Genomic DNA, 13,805 nt, shown 5'->3' with positions numbered 1-13,805 from the left:
ATAGGTGAAGTGTGACGACGATACATCACCCGCGGCCTATTACGAGCATTTAATCGAATCTATTGACGAACGGATGCGGCCGGATAACAATATATTCCGGTTATAATAGCTATCCGTGGGCCTTCGTGTGTCATATCGCGGTGAATAATGCGGGCATCGCGTTGGCGGACGATGATCGGACATCGTCTCAATTTGAGTAAATGTTGCGCACGTATGTACATCCACATGTACGTGCGATACACTTACTAAAGGGACGCGTGGTGGATATATGGACGCGGCTGTTATACTCTCGGCGAAAGCCCGATTAGATAAGACTCGTGTTGACGCTCGAAGGACAGCCGGCCGCGGATCTGAAAAAATGCTGTTTGGTAATTAATTCTGTTGTCGTGTTTACGTGTTTTCGTTACAGAGCAGAGGGAAACCTCGTCTCCCCTTCCTCTCCAGCTATCATCGCCGACCCGGACTCGGCACAGGGCATATCTTACGTCACGTTACGTTACGTTACGTTGCGTTGCGTCGCTGTTGTTTGTACACGCGTCCCGCTGCTGATCGCCGTGGCGCAAAGTGTTTTCCTCGTTACAGTTTCTCCTCGATCATCATTTTTGCATCCCTGCAAGTTACGTGACACTGTTTCATCGAACGTCCGATACGGGGTTCCGTCCCCACTGGGTCGCCGGAACCCTGCATTTGTAGGGTGAAAAGTTTGAGAGGAATGAAAAGACGACGACGACCTTCCTAGACCTTCGTCGCGACGGAGAGACGAAGAGGAAATCGAGCGTGTCGCGTCCATCTCTGGAGATGTAAGAAGGGTGAGGAGGGATAGCTCCCGGCGAAACAACGACCCGCCGCAAGTATCAGCGATCTTCGGTCTCCGTCTCGATCGTCGTTGTCGTTTTCGTCGTTGTGGTCTCGTTGCCGTAACACATCGTATATTTACTCCGTATACCCGCGATATCGGGTACAATGATATATAAACGCGTGCATCGGTATTTCTATATTTAGAGCCGGAGATGTCGGATGCTAGACGCAAGGGTCAACAGCAGCGGCGCCTCCGCTCTCCCTTCTTCTCGACGCCGGCATAATCGCGCTGCGGTCGAACGCCTCGACGATTTTCTTGCGGGGCTTCCTGACGACCAGCGTCGTGCTCCGCAGGTGAACCGCGAGAACTCTCCCTCGGCCCCCGTCTTAACCGGGATGCCGGATGTCATTGACGACGGGAACTTGGCGACCTCGGGGGGCGTCGGGGGAGGAAAACTAGTCGCTCGCTTATCTCGACTCAGCGGCGGCAAAGTCTACACCGTAGAGTCCAGGAGCACAGAGGCCGCGAGCTAGGAGACCCGTACCTGCCAGTGGCAACGACGGCCGCGGCACCATCAACAAGCCTCCTGTCACTCTGTAATCTGCATTGTGCCACGAAGGAGGAGGAGGAAGCGGTGGTGTCCGCTTTCCGTCCGCGTGTATCCGTCAATAATATTCAAAGTTTGAAGAGGTCCGTGTCGAGGTGGTTGGGAGGGGGCTGTAGAAGCACCGACTTGGGACAATAATAGATGTACGTACGACGCAATGTGTATGTACGCACTTGCCGCAGTTTGCGCGGAGCTGATAGTCCGTGACGAGTGGACTAATCGTCGGTTGGTCTGCGACCGGGGTGCGTGTCGTTAACGAAATATCGATTCTATCGGTCCGGCACTTTGCTCGGATCGCGAGGGGTTGGCGCGTACCAACTTTAGGGTGCTTGTCTCTTCCTCGGGGAAGGGGGCCCGCGGGATTAAGAAGAAGAGAAGAAGACCGAGGGGTAAGTGAACCGGGCGTCGGTTCGTCTTCCTTGTTCTTCTTTCCCCCCCTTCTCGCCTCGCGAAATATATCGCGGAACAAAGCTGCGCGGGACGTGTGTAACAAATACGTACATATAACGCGTAACAATAATCGCGTGTACGTTTATCGTAAATTGCCTTCTCGATAGTTGTAGAACGTCGTACGTAATACGCCGGTCTGCACCCGCTCTTCGTCTTCCAACAGCAACAGATTTCCCCACCACGACGCCGGGAGTGACCGTTCGGTGACCACAGTAAAATAAGGTCTTCGTAACGCCGTCGCGGAGTCCGGAGTCCGGAGTGATACGCACTGGGTGCCGGGGGTTTCGTCGGCTCGATCGCTTCGTCGATTCGCGTTGTCTGCCGCGGTGCTCAGACTCGGCTGCGGAAGGTGTGGTAATAAACGCGGGGTTCCTTTCCTCCTCGGTTTCGCCCCCCACCCCCCACTCGAGACCGCCCGGTACAGGTATAAAAGGACTTCTCGAGCCCAAAGGCTCCGACAACAACGATGCCGGGCGAAAGGACGAGGAGTCCTCGAGCAACGGGCATCGCGTCGATGTCCGTGGTGCTTCTGGCGCTTACGGCCCTTCTTCAGCTGCTGCTGGTCAACGAGAGCGAGGCCAGACCCTCCCACATGACGTTCAGACTCTGCTCCAGGAGCCTCAGCGACGCGCTGTACCTCGTCTGCAAGGATAGCGGATTCAACGAACCCTTCTCCTACTCGGGGGAGGACAACGACGAAGAGGACAGACGGCCCGTCCCCAGCACCGGGCCCCGAAGATTGGGTCTGGTGCAGGAGTGCTGCCACCGGTACTGCAGCCTGGAACACCTGCAACGTTACTGCAAACCCCTTCCTCAGACGACGATGAGAGGAGAGGATCCAGCCTCCCAGGGAAATTCCATTGGGTACGTTTTTCTCAGATCTCTTCGTCGCGGCGACGAGTTGCATGGTTTTTAGTGTGCGTTGCGCGACGGTTTCTCACAGAGACGTGAAATCACGTTTTCCGATCGATTTAACGGCCCCTTGTTACGGTGGTAAAAATACGTTTTTCGCAGATCGCAGCTACCTCAGACACCCTATAAAATAGTCAATCTACCGTACTCTACGGTTAAGGAGATGCCGATCGCGAAAGATCAGCTCGCCTCTAATGCCGCTCGTCTACCGAGACGGAAACGGCGAAAAAACGCACGGCAGAAACATGCAAAGGCCTGTTCTTGCCACGGGCCGAAACGCCGGAAACAACGAATTCGCACGCGGTGGCGAAAGGTGTTTTTAATTTCTCGTTCATCGATCCCTAGACCGCACATCCCCCCTATCGAGTGGAAATGTTTTCTCAACATCAATCTGAACCAGATATGTGACAGTTTCTCAATAACACCGGAAAGTTTGTGTTCGAAACATTGTCACCGTTTCTTGAGGAAAGTTTGTAAAACATTTGAAAATTCTTTTCCAAGATTCAGGGGAAACATTTTCACCAGGGCTGTAGTTTATTTTAGATCATTTTCACGTGTACGTAGAAAAAAATGCCCGTTGCAAAATTCACTGACTATCCGTAACAGATGTATCGTCGCGTACATCTCGCACCGTTTTATTCAGTCACTTGTATAGTATATAGTATATTCTAGTTCGTGAGCACCTAATGTAGTTTATTATAATTCGGTAGCTTGTGTTATGCACGTCATTGCGATATTAGTGGGGCTTGGAACCGAGGGTTTTACACTATGTACAAATAAACTTTAGTTACGGCCAGTTAGTCATCGAATACGTATTATCTATTTATTACCGTGTGCATTGTTTATTGTGATCTTATGCATATTTGACGTTGGCATTCTTCCAAAGAATTTTGATAGCTATGTAAATTCTGAGCTATCGTAAAATAAAGCTTTGAAATATTCTGATCGATTTCTTTTGCAATTAGACCTACTGTTTCGTAAAATATTCAACTGGCACGTTGCACTGCTAAATTTAGTAACGGTATTTTTTACACATATATGGATTCCTTTTTTGCGTTACCGGAACATGCAAACTTACAAAGACAATAATACCATACTTACATAAGAGATGCTTGCGGCTCTGTTGACGCTGCATACTGGCCGTAAAATGCGAGTTAATACTGTGTTAAAAATGTTAAATCAATTAACTTGTTCAGTTGTTCCCTCGATTTTTCAATGTTACAAGATCTGACGCCATTTCCGATCATGATTTCCATTATAAATTATTATCCTCTCCGTAGTGAAAAATTTTCGTAACGATGCACGGATTTTCATCACTCACGTCAATTACCTGTATAATTTCACCACATTCGCACGCCTCTTCGCTTTGCGTGTCGCCGCTTAAATCGGTGTTTGCAATTAGTCAAAAATTGGATTTTTCCCCGCAGGTATCCAGAGAAACGGTGATTCCATTGGTGCCAGCCTTCCAGGTCGGCACAACGTCGCCGGAACCGATCGACTCGATCGTTATTTTCCCGTTCAAGTCCGAGCTCAGCCTCGGACGGATCGACGGCCCCGTTCTGGGCCCAGAGAAGAGGGATCAGCTTCGCCAATCGCGATGACCCGTCGATAGTAGAGGGTTGCGGACTGCGGGGTGATCAGGGACAAAGGATCGTTGAAAACGGGAGTGACCCTTAAGCCGAAGGATACTCATGGCATACGCATACGAACATTTGAACATACATATCTGTATTAGGGTGTGTCATTAGAATTACATCAGGGCGCAATTTTTTTTTTTTTTTTGTTCGACACCCGAAAAGTCTTTAGTTCGCATCTAAAAACAAATCCTCGCGCAAGGGGAGCGCTGTCAACAAATATTTAGAGGTAATTAGGCTTGCACATCAATTACTCGTAAGCCGTTGATTTTACAGACAAAAGTCAAGAGACGTTGTTTGTAGAGAATTCGATTTCCTATAAAACCCTATAGGGAAAATACCGTACGATTTAATCAGACTTGGGAGAACCAATAATAGTGAAAAAAAAAATATCGCCCTAAAATGACACATCCTAATCTATATATTATATACGTAACCATGTAATTTTTTAACAATGTAACGTGCAATTACACCCCCGTATCTCGCAGCAAATTCTCGAAGCGAGTCTTTCGCACTAACCGAAGGTGCGGATAATCGTCTCGAATGTACGATGAACATGTTCCATCATTCGCGGTGTAAGCTGCGCGGATGGTATTTTTGCAATGCTATATCCGCTTCGATACTCTACTCAACCAATGATCTCATTAAATTATTTTACCTAGGCTAGGCTGTAGCGTAATACATTATTTGTACTGTGATTAAACATCACACGACTAAGGACTATTGAAATATTCCGTATGATATACCGTGTTCTTATACACACCTATAACGCATACGTCGGTTGTGTAAGATTAATATTTTATTGATGTATAAGATGGAGAATAATTGATGTTAATGTAAATCACGATTCTCCGATAAATTACATTGTGTGTGTGTATGGTGTGTTTACTTGAGAATTTGACAAACCACTTGGGAAATCTATTGTGATGTAATTTTTTAAAAATAAAACCAATCTTTCACTTAATCGACGATTCATTTAATTCCCATTCGATAATAATTGTGGATTTCAGGCTCAAAGGATTACCGATGACACGAATGAGCTCGAATTTTTACGCCTCGTGTTTTTCTTGACTGCAAAAACATTTCGCTTTTGCGATCGAGAATATTGAGATAAATTTGATCAAAACGCTGGAGCTAAATCAACATGCCAATATATTTCGGTTATACACGATTACAAACGGCACTTGCCAGTTTTCGAGACTCGTTCAACACTGAAGAAAAATTACGGCAAGGATAGTTCGGTCATGATATCGCCGTCGACAAACGTCCAAGAATTCTGCGAATTTATCGTGCGCAACTTTTAGCTCAAGCCTATATCACTTTTAACACATTTTTAAAATAAACGGATCCACAGAAACTTGATTATTTATAGAATGTCGTACTGAAGTGATTTCTTTGCTTTCAATGGTACATTTATCGCACTTGAGATATATACAGGGTGGATGACTTTCACCTTCAGGGGTTTCCACTTGGCCCACCGAGCTCTAACGGATGGGTAAATACATCATATATGTATATATATGTATAGTGTCTGAAAACGTGTGTAAATTCGATGCAAGGCAAGTAATTATTACATACGCGTATGCAGTGAATATAATAGTAAGCACACATAGATACAGGTGTAAATATGCAAGTTGTAGGTGTATAACGTGTACGTCGTACAATAGGTAATATAATCGAGTAATCGATCCGCGGTGTCGTTGAACAAACGCGTGAGAGAACAACAATCGTTCCATTTTCAAACATACGCCGTGCGATGTTCACAAAGAAAAGGTGTTAAATCGCCCACTCATATCACGCTGTTTTGTATTTTTCTATGCATGAGACGAGAGCGCGAAATGGAAGAGCATCGGCCAGGCGACACGTGTTTCCCGCATATCGTATTACCGCCCTGCCGACGATTCAGGGGCAATTTATCATATTGTCGGAAGCGATGCAATCCCTCCGTAGATTGTCGCTGCAGCACCTTGCCGCCAGTCCGTTCATCATCTTCACGAACTGTTGCTTGTTCTTGGCGGCCCGAGGACTGCGAGCCGCCAAGTCCTCGAAGAGCTGATTCATGTCCTCGTCGCTCAATCCAAAGCCCAGATCGTCCCCCGACACCTGCCGATTGTTTTCTTCGTGAATAAGGAAGGATTAATTGACAAACGGAAGAGAAAATTCAAGCCGCACTCACCGGGGATACAAAACGGAACTGCGGATCAGCCGGGACTTCCGGTACCTGCCGCTTCGCCCTGACTTCGTAGCCGGATATGCAGTACTTGATCCACTCGTTTCGCACCTTGGTTTTGCAGTCGTAAATTTCCGCGTCGGCGTCGGCGAGGTGAAAAACGCAGAGGAAAACGCATAGCAGCACGACACCCGACGGGCGGGTTTTTCTCCTAGACGAGAACCGCATCGCGCCGCTCGCCGACGCTGCTCGGTCCATTGCGGTGGAAACTGACGGGGCGCCACGGATCTCGCCTGCATTTATCCTCCGCACCTTATCGAGGACGTGTCGAACTCTGGGAAAGCGAAACCCTGGTTTTCCCCCGTACCCATCGCGTGACGCGAAAAACTCGGCGAAGCCGAGGCACGCGCGAGGTCGAGAATTAGATTCAGGGATTTAATTCTATCCAGAATTTGGAGTGCAGAAGGAATCTGTGTTTATCCGAAACATCGATTCTACGTTTTAATGTTGTTTACGTTAATTTTGTCGTCGATTGATAACGTGTTTTTGGTTTACATAAAGCTCGAGCAAAATTGCGCGGCGTATCGGGCGTAATAATTGGAGGGAGATAATGACCGACATGTAATATCGCGAATCGGGGGTCACTGATGTGTTTAATTTGTTTGCCATTCACGTCGCATCCCACGCGTATTATGTGTTTTTAACAGTCGGAGAATCATAATAATTTTGTGTACGTACACGTATACCTATAAATTGCGACGATGCCGTGGGATGACGGTTGAAATTCCACCGCGTTTACGTACCGCACATGTGATTATTTATCTGTGGAATGAAAACAATTTTAATGCGATTCAACTTCTCACGTTCACTGTGACAAGGTGTTCAGGCTCTTTCTTGGAACGGGCACCGAATGCCCCAGATTAGTAGAGATTATTCTTCGATATTGCTGCATGCGGGGGAAGGCCACATGTGTATTCTATATGTTCTTGTGCGTTTATGTGTATCATACGTGTTCTTCTCCTAAAACAATTTTCTCGACGCAAAAATTGTGTACTTATGCCGACGGTGTGCGGAAGATATTCGGCATTCCATTCGCTAAATAATCACATCGTATCAAACTCGAAACTTGAACGCATTTACAACATTACGACAGTTATCGCCCTAGTCTATCGTCTGGTATGTGAATTAGAAAATAAATTCATTTTATACACGTACAGCATATATTGAGAAAAACTTGACGTAAAAATGTGCTGTTATGAACATGATATATTATTATATATAAAATATATTACCCATCTATTACGAGGCTGCACAAAATCACATGTCAACTATTATGGAAGTAAGTATGTACTTATTGAGCGATAAATTGTAACCTTTACTTTTTGTCGATCAGATTATCAATGAAAGATTAAAGTGTTACATATACTGTTGCATAGATTAAACTTAATGTGTACACGTGATCGAGTCCGATAAGAAGAACCATGGACCAAAGTGGTATGCGTCGAAGTCAATAGGTTATATCAGTCGTTTGCACAATCAAATTTCAATTTCAACTTGTTTGCAAATCCTAGGAAAGCATATATGCACGTGTGAACGTTATATGGATGTATGTATGATTATGTGCTTGAGAAAAGGCGATGAATTCTTGGTCAATGTCGGCAGGGTATCGTCAAAACTAAACGACCTATGATCCGATCGGGCCTGTTTCTGCACGTATTTTCAATCTAATTCAAATAATCCCTGAAAGATTGTATGTTTTCACAGTAAGAACATTGTCAATATAAGTCAAGACACATCACGTCGTTACAGACGTATGTTTATGTGTGACTGATGGTTTCTCCGATTTGATGAGCAGTAAATTACTTATTTGAAGAGATGATCAAAATAGCTGTGTAGTGTGGAGAGCAAAGTGTGTGTGCACAGTCCGTTTTACTTTATAACCGAAGGATCCCGGCTTTTGGATGAACAAAGATTTCGAATTCAGCAAATCCGAGAAAACTTACGGGCGGTGAGAAGAAATACAGATGGATTTATGAAAACCCTACTGAAAATCGTCATGTGCAGAATCATATAATGTTTTGAAAGAATTAAGCGTATAATTTGATGCATGATTCATTTTGTAAATTCAACAATATATGCCAGAAATCACATAAAGAATTGAAAAAGCACAAATCATATAATAAACTACACGAATTTTAATGATTCGTGCTTGTGTAATTTATTATGTGATTTCTCACATATTTGATCCAATTTACAAAATAAATCGTGTAATAAATAATACGCGGCCGATATTATTGGCAGCCGATATTTTATTGGATGGAAGAATGAGAATGCGTCCTCATTCCTCGCTACTATACATAGGCATGTGGACCATATTAGTAGAGAAAAACGATCTGTGACACCGTTTGTCGAGGACATCAGCATGCACGAAGAAGCAAGCTGTATGTAATAATAGGTTCGGAAAACGATAAGAATGAAAGTGAGTAGGTATATAACGAAAATCGTAGATTTCTGAGCCACCAAAGCAATGTTACTTGGTCAAACCACTATTTTATGAATTCTTGAGGTGCCAACGAATTCGTGGAGAGATTCATGCTGAGATACTGAACTTGATTTGGTTCTACGTAGCGTCAACATGACTCTGCTATATAAACGGGTGCGCATAGTCCAAAGTCGCCGCTACCAGCAAATCAGAAGTTGAAGCCAAAACACATGATGTTTATGTCGGGAGAAAAGACGACAGATTCATAGTTACATAGGTGCAATTTCTATTTGATTATTCAATATGCCTTGATTCTGGTACAAGTGCTTGATTGTCAGTGTGTCGTAATAGAACATGTCGACGAATAAAATCGGAGTGAAAGTAGTAAAACATTAGAAATGCTATGATTTGGAATTTCACAGAACAACAATATGCTAAATTAGGAAAAAGGTGTGCGGTATACATACCCTTGGGCAGGGCATGTGAATTACATTTTAAGTTAGTAATGATATGACCTGTAAGACACAGCTTAATCGATATGCGAACACATGTAACATACCTCTGCCAGGATATGATATATGCAGATGTGTATGATGGATTTGTATTGTATTGTCTCTACTTAATGTAATTTGGATTCTAATAAATCAAGTATCAGTTTGAACCCTCTTGTCATTCTATTTCCTCGACTGTGACTCGTTTGCTGTTCCAGATCTCTTTGACGCACGCGTGAGAGTCCAACTAGTCTGAAAAGCATCACAAAAATGTATTCTGAGACGTATGATTTCTCACCCAGACAGACATTAGGGCTTATTTCCCCTATTTCCTTTGCATTTTTGGCGAAAATTTTCGCGATTTTGAAAAGTGCTGGAATCAATTAATTGTAGCACTGATCGGACGTAATTTTGCGAGAGAAATCGATTGGGCGCAGTCCCAATACGCTGCGATCAACGCATCAAAAGTTACAGCCAAAAAACCAGAACCTGAATTTTCGACATTTTTCAGCAGGTGCTTTTTCGCTCGCCATTTCTCTCCTGTTGGTCCTACGCTCTTTTCGCTGCGATTTCTGAGTTCCTGAGGGTCCAATTGGTCGGATAAGGATCGTTTAAATCGAATCTGAGACCAAAAGTTTTTTGCCAAAAAAAAAAGTAAGGCTAACCCCTTTCCATTTTTGGCGAAAATTTTCGCGATTTTAAAAAGTGCTGGAATCAATTAATTGTAGCACTGATCGGACGTAATTTTGCGAGAGAAATCGATTGGGCGCAGTCCCAATACGCTGCGATCAACGCATCAAAAGTTACAGCCGTAAAACCAGAACCTGAATTTTCGACATTTTTCAGCAGGTGCTTTTTCGCTCGCCATTTCTCTCCTGTTGGTCCTACGCTCTTTTCGCTGCGATTTCTGAGTTCCTGAGGGTCCAATTGGTCGGATAAGGATCGTTTAAATCGAATCTGAGACCAAAAGTTTTTTGCCAAAAAAAAAAGTAAGGCTAACCCCTTTCCATTTTTGGCGAAAATTTTCGCGATTTTGAAAAGTGCTGGAATCAATTACTTGTAGCACTGATCGGACGTAATTTTGCGAGAGAAATCGATTGGGCGCAGTCCCAATACGCTGCGATCAACGCATCAAAAGTTACAGCCAAAAAACCAGAACCTGAATTTTCGACATTTTTCAGCAGGTGCTTTTTCGCTCGCCATTTCTCTCCTGTTGGTCCTACGCTCTTTTCGCTGCAATTTCTGAGTTCCTGAGGGTCCAATTGGTCGGATAAGGATCGTTTAAATCGAATCTGAGACCAAAAGTTTTTTGCCAAAAAAAAAAGGAAGGCTAACCCCTTTCCATTTTTGGCGAAAATTTTCGCGATTTTGAAAAGTGCTGGAATCAATTAATTGTAGCACTGATCGGACGTAATTTTGCGAGAGAAATCGATTGGGCGCAGTCCCAATACGCTGCGATCAACGCATCAAAAGTTACAGCCAAAAAACCAGAACCTGAATTTTCGACATTTTTCAGCAGGTGCTTTTTCGCTCGCCATTTCTCTCCTGTTGGTCCTACGCTCTTTTCGCTGCGATTTCTGAGTTCCTGAGGGTCCAATTGGTCGGATAAGGATCGTTTAAATCGAATCTGAGACCAAAAGTTTTTTGCCAAAAAAAAAAGGAAGGCTAACCCCTTTCCATTTTTGGCGAAAATTTTCGCGATTTTGAAAAGTGCTGGAATCAATTAATTGTAGCACTGATCGGACGTAATTTTGCGAGAGTAATCGATTGGGCGCAGTCCCAATACGCTGCGATCAACGCATCAAAAGTTACAGCCAAAAAACCAGAACCTGAATTTTCGACATTTTTCAGCAGGTGCTTTTTCGCTCGCCATTACTCTCCTGTTGGTCCTACGCTCTTTTCGCTGCGATTTCTAAGTTCCTGTGGGTCCAATTGGTCGGATAAGGATCGTTTAAATCGAATCTGAGACCAAGAGTTTTTTGCCAAAAAAAAAAGTAAGGCTAACCCCTTTCCATTTTTGGCGAAAATTTTCGCGATTTTGAAAAGTGCTGGAATCAATTAATTGTAGCACTGATCGGACGTAATTTTGCGAGAGAAATCGATTGGGCGCAGTCCCAATACGCTGCGATCAACGCATCAAAAGTTACAGCCAAAAAACCAGAACCTGAATTTTCGACATTTTTCAGCAGGTGCTTTTTCGCTCGCCATTTCTCTCCTGTTAGTCCTACGCTTTTTTCGCTGCGATTTCTGAGTTCCTGTGGGTCCAATTGGTCGGATAAGAATCGTTTAAATCGAATCTGAGACCAAAAGTTTTTTGCCAAAAAAAAAAGTAAGGCTAACCCCTTTCCATTTTTGGCGAAAATTTTCGCGATTTTGAAAAGTGCTGGAATCAATTAATTGTAGCACTGATCGGACGTAATTTTGCGAGAGAAATCGATTGGGCGCAGTCCCAATACGCTGCGATCAACGCATCAAAAGTTACAGCCAAAAAACCAGAACCTGAATTTTCGACATTTTTCAGCAGGTGCTTTTTCGCTCGCCATTTCTCTCCTGTTGGTCCTACGCTCTTTTCGCTGCGATTTCTGAGTTCCTAAGAGTCCAATTGGTCGGATAAGGATCGTTTATATCGAATCTGAGACCAAAAGTTTTTCGCCAAAAAAAAAAGTAAGGCTAACCCCTTTCCATTTTTGGCGAAAATTTTCGCGATTTTGAAAAGTGCTGGAATCAATTAATTGTAGCACTGATCGGACGTAATTTTGCGAGAGAAATCGATTGGGCGCAGTCCCAATACGCTGCGATCAACGCATCAAAAGTTACAGCCAAAAAACCAGAACCCGAATTTTCGACATTTTTCAGCAGGTGCTTTTTCGCTCGCCATTTCTCTCCTGTTGGTCCTACGCTCTTTTCGCTGCGATTTCTGAGTTCCTGAGGGTCCAATTGGTCGGATAAGGATCGTTTAAATCGAATCTGAGACCAAAAGTTTTTTGCCAAAAAAAAAAGTAAGGCTAACCCCTTTCCATTTTTGGCGAAAATTTTCGCGATTTTGAAAAGTGCTGGAATCAATTGATTGTAGCACTGTTCAGACGTAATTTTGCGAGAGAAATCGATCGGGCGCAGTCCCAATACGCTGCGATCAACGCATCAAAAGTTACAGCCAAAAAACCAGAACCTGAATTTTCGACATTTCTCAGCAGGTGCTTTTTCGCTCGCCATTTCTCTCCTGTTGGTCCTACGCTCTTTTCGCTGCGATTTCTGAGTTCCTGAGGGTCCAATTGGTCGGATAAGGATCGTTTAAATCGAATCTGAGACCAAAAGTTTTTTGCCAAAAAAAAAAGTAAGGCTAACCCCTTTCCATTTTTGGCGAAAATTTTCGCGATTTTGAAAAGTGCTGGAATCAATTAATTGTAGCACTGATCGGACGTAATTTTGCGAGAGAAATCGATTGGGCGCAGTCCCAATACGCTGCGATCAACGCATCAAAAGTTACAGCCAAAAAACCAGAACCTGAATTTTCGACATTTTTCAGCAGGTGCTTTTTCGCTCGCCATTTCTCTCCTGTTGGTCCTACGCTCTTTTCGCTGCGATTTCTGAGTTCCTGAGGGTCCAATTGGTCGGATAAGGATCGTTTAAATCGAATCTGAGACCAAAAGTTTTTTGCCAAAAAAAAAAGTAAGGCTAACCCCTTTCCATTTTTGGCGAAAATTTTCGCGATTTTGAAAAGTGCTGGAATCAATTAATTGTAGCACTGATCGGACGTAATTTTGCGAGAGAAATCGATTGGGCGCAGTCCCAATACGCTGCGATCAACGCATCAAAAGTTACAGCCAAAAAACCAGAACCCGAATTTTCGACATTTTTCAGCAGGTGCTTTTTCGCTCGCCATTTCTCTCCTGTTGGTCCTACGCTCTTTTCGCTGCGATTTCTGAGTTCCTGAGGGTCCAATTGGTCGGATAAGGATCGTTTAAATCGAATCTGAGACCAAAAGTTTTTTGCCAAAAAAAAAAGTAAGGCTAACCCCTTTCCATTTTTGGCGAAAATTTTCGCGATTTTGAAAAGTGCTGGAATCAATTAAATGTAGCACTGATCGGACGTAATTTTGCGAGAGAAATCGATTGGGCGCAGTCCCAATACGCTGCGATCAACGCATCAAAAGTTACAGCCAAAAAACCAGAACCCGAATTTTCGACATTTTTCAGCAGGTGCTTTTTCGCTCGCCATTTCTCTCCTGTTGGTCCTACGCTCTTTTCGCTGCGATTTCTG

The 13,805-nt window shown here is 44.0% G+C and overlaps 2 protein-coding genes across 2 annotated transcripts; one reads left to right on the top strand and one right to left on the bottom strand.

Moving 5' to 3' along the window:
- Window positions 1-186: 186 nt before the first annotated feature.
- LOC124308274 (insulin-like growth factor I) lies at window positions 187-5,366 on the top strand. The gene is made up of 3 exons (XM_046770875.1): window positions 187-2,720; window positions 2,871-3,081; window positions 4,196-5,366. The coding sequence occupies exons 1-3, from the start codon at window positions 2,323-2,325 to the stop codon at window positions 4,367-4,369; spliced, it is 783 nt and encodes a 260-aa protein (XP_046626831.1). The 5' UTR covers window positions 187-2,322; the 3' UTR covers window positions 4,370-5,366.
- LOC124308279 (uncharacterized) lies at window positions 5,003-6,851 on the bottom strand. Its single transcript, XM_046770880.1, has 2 exons — window positions 6,579-6,851; window positions 5,003-6,505 (listed from the first exon to the last, which is right to left on the bottom strand). The coding sequence occupies exons 1-2, from the start codon at window positions 6,828-6,830 to the stop codon at window positions 6,305-6,307; spliced, it is 453 nt and encodes a 150-aa protein (XP_046626836.1). The 5' UTR covers window positions 6,831-6,851; the 3' UTR covers window positions 5,003-6,304.
- Window positions 6,852-13,805: the final 6,954 nt, after the last annotated feature.

The sequence above is a fragment of the Neodiprion virginianus genome, chromosome 6, assembly GCF_021901495.1.
Source record: "Neodiprion virginianus isolate iyNeoVirg1 chromosome 6, iyNeoVirg1.1, whole genome shotgun sequence".
NCBI lineage: Eukaryota > Metazoa > Arthropoda > Insecta > Hymenoptera > Diprionidae > Neodiprion > Neodiprion virginianus.
The sequence above is the reverse complement of the archived record's forward strand: the minus strand, read 5'-3'. Positions and strand labels throughout refer to the sequence as shown.

Bases quoted from the DNA above. Each gene is read 5' to 3' on its own strand.
- LOC124308274 (XM_046770875.1), top strand. From the start codon at position 2,323: ATGCCGGGCGAAAGGACGAGGAGTCCTCGAGCAACGGGCATCGCGTCG. The intron at 2,721-2,870 runs GTACGTTTTTCT...CGTTTTTCGCAG, and splicing joins TCCCAGGGAAATTCCATTGG to ATCGCAGCTACCTCAGACAC. The intron at 3,082-4,195 runs GTGTTTTTAATT...TTTTCCCCGCAG, and splicing joins TTCGCACGCGGTGGCGAAAG to GTATCCAGAGAAACGGTGAT.
- LOC124308279 (XM_046770880.1), bottom strand. From the start codon at position 6,830: ATGGACCGAGCAGCGTCGGCGAGCGGCGCGATGCGGTTCTCGTCTAGG. The intron at 6,506-6,578 runs GTGAGTGCGGCT...AACAATCGGCAG, and splicing joins AGTTCCGTTTTGTATCCCCG to GTGTCGGGGGACGATCTGGG.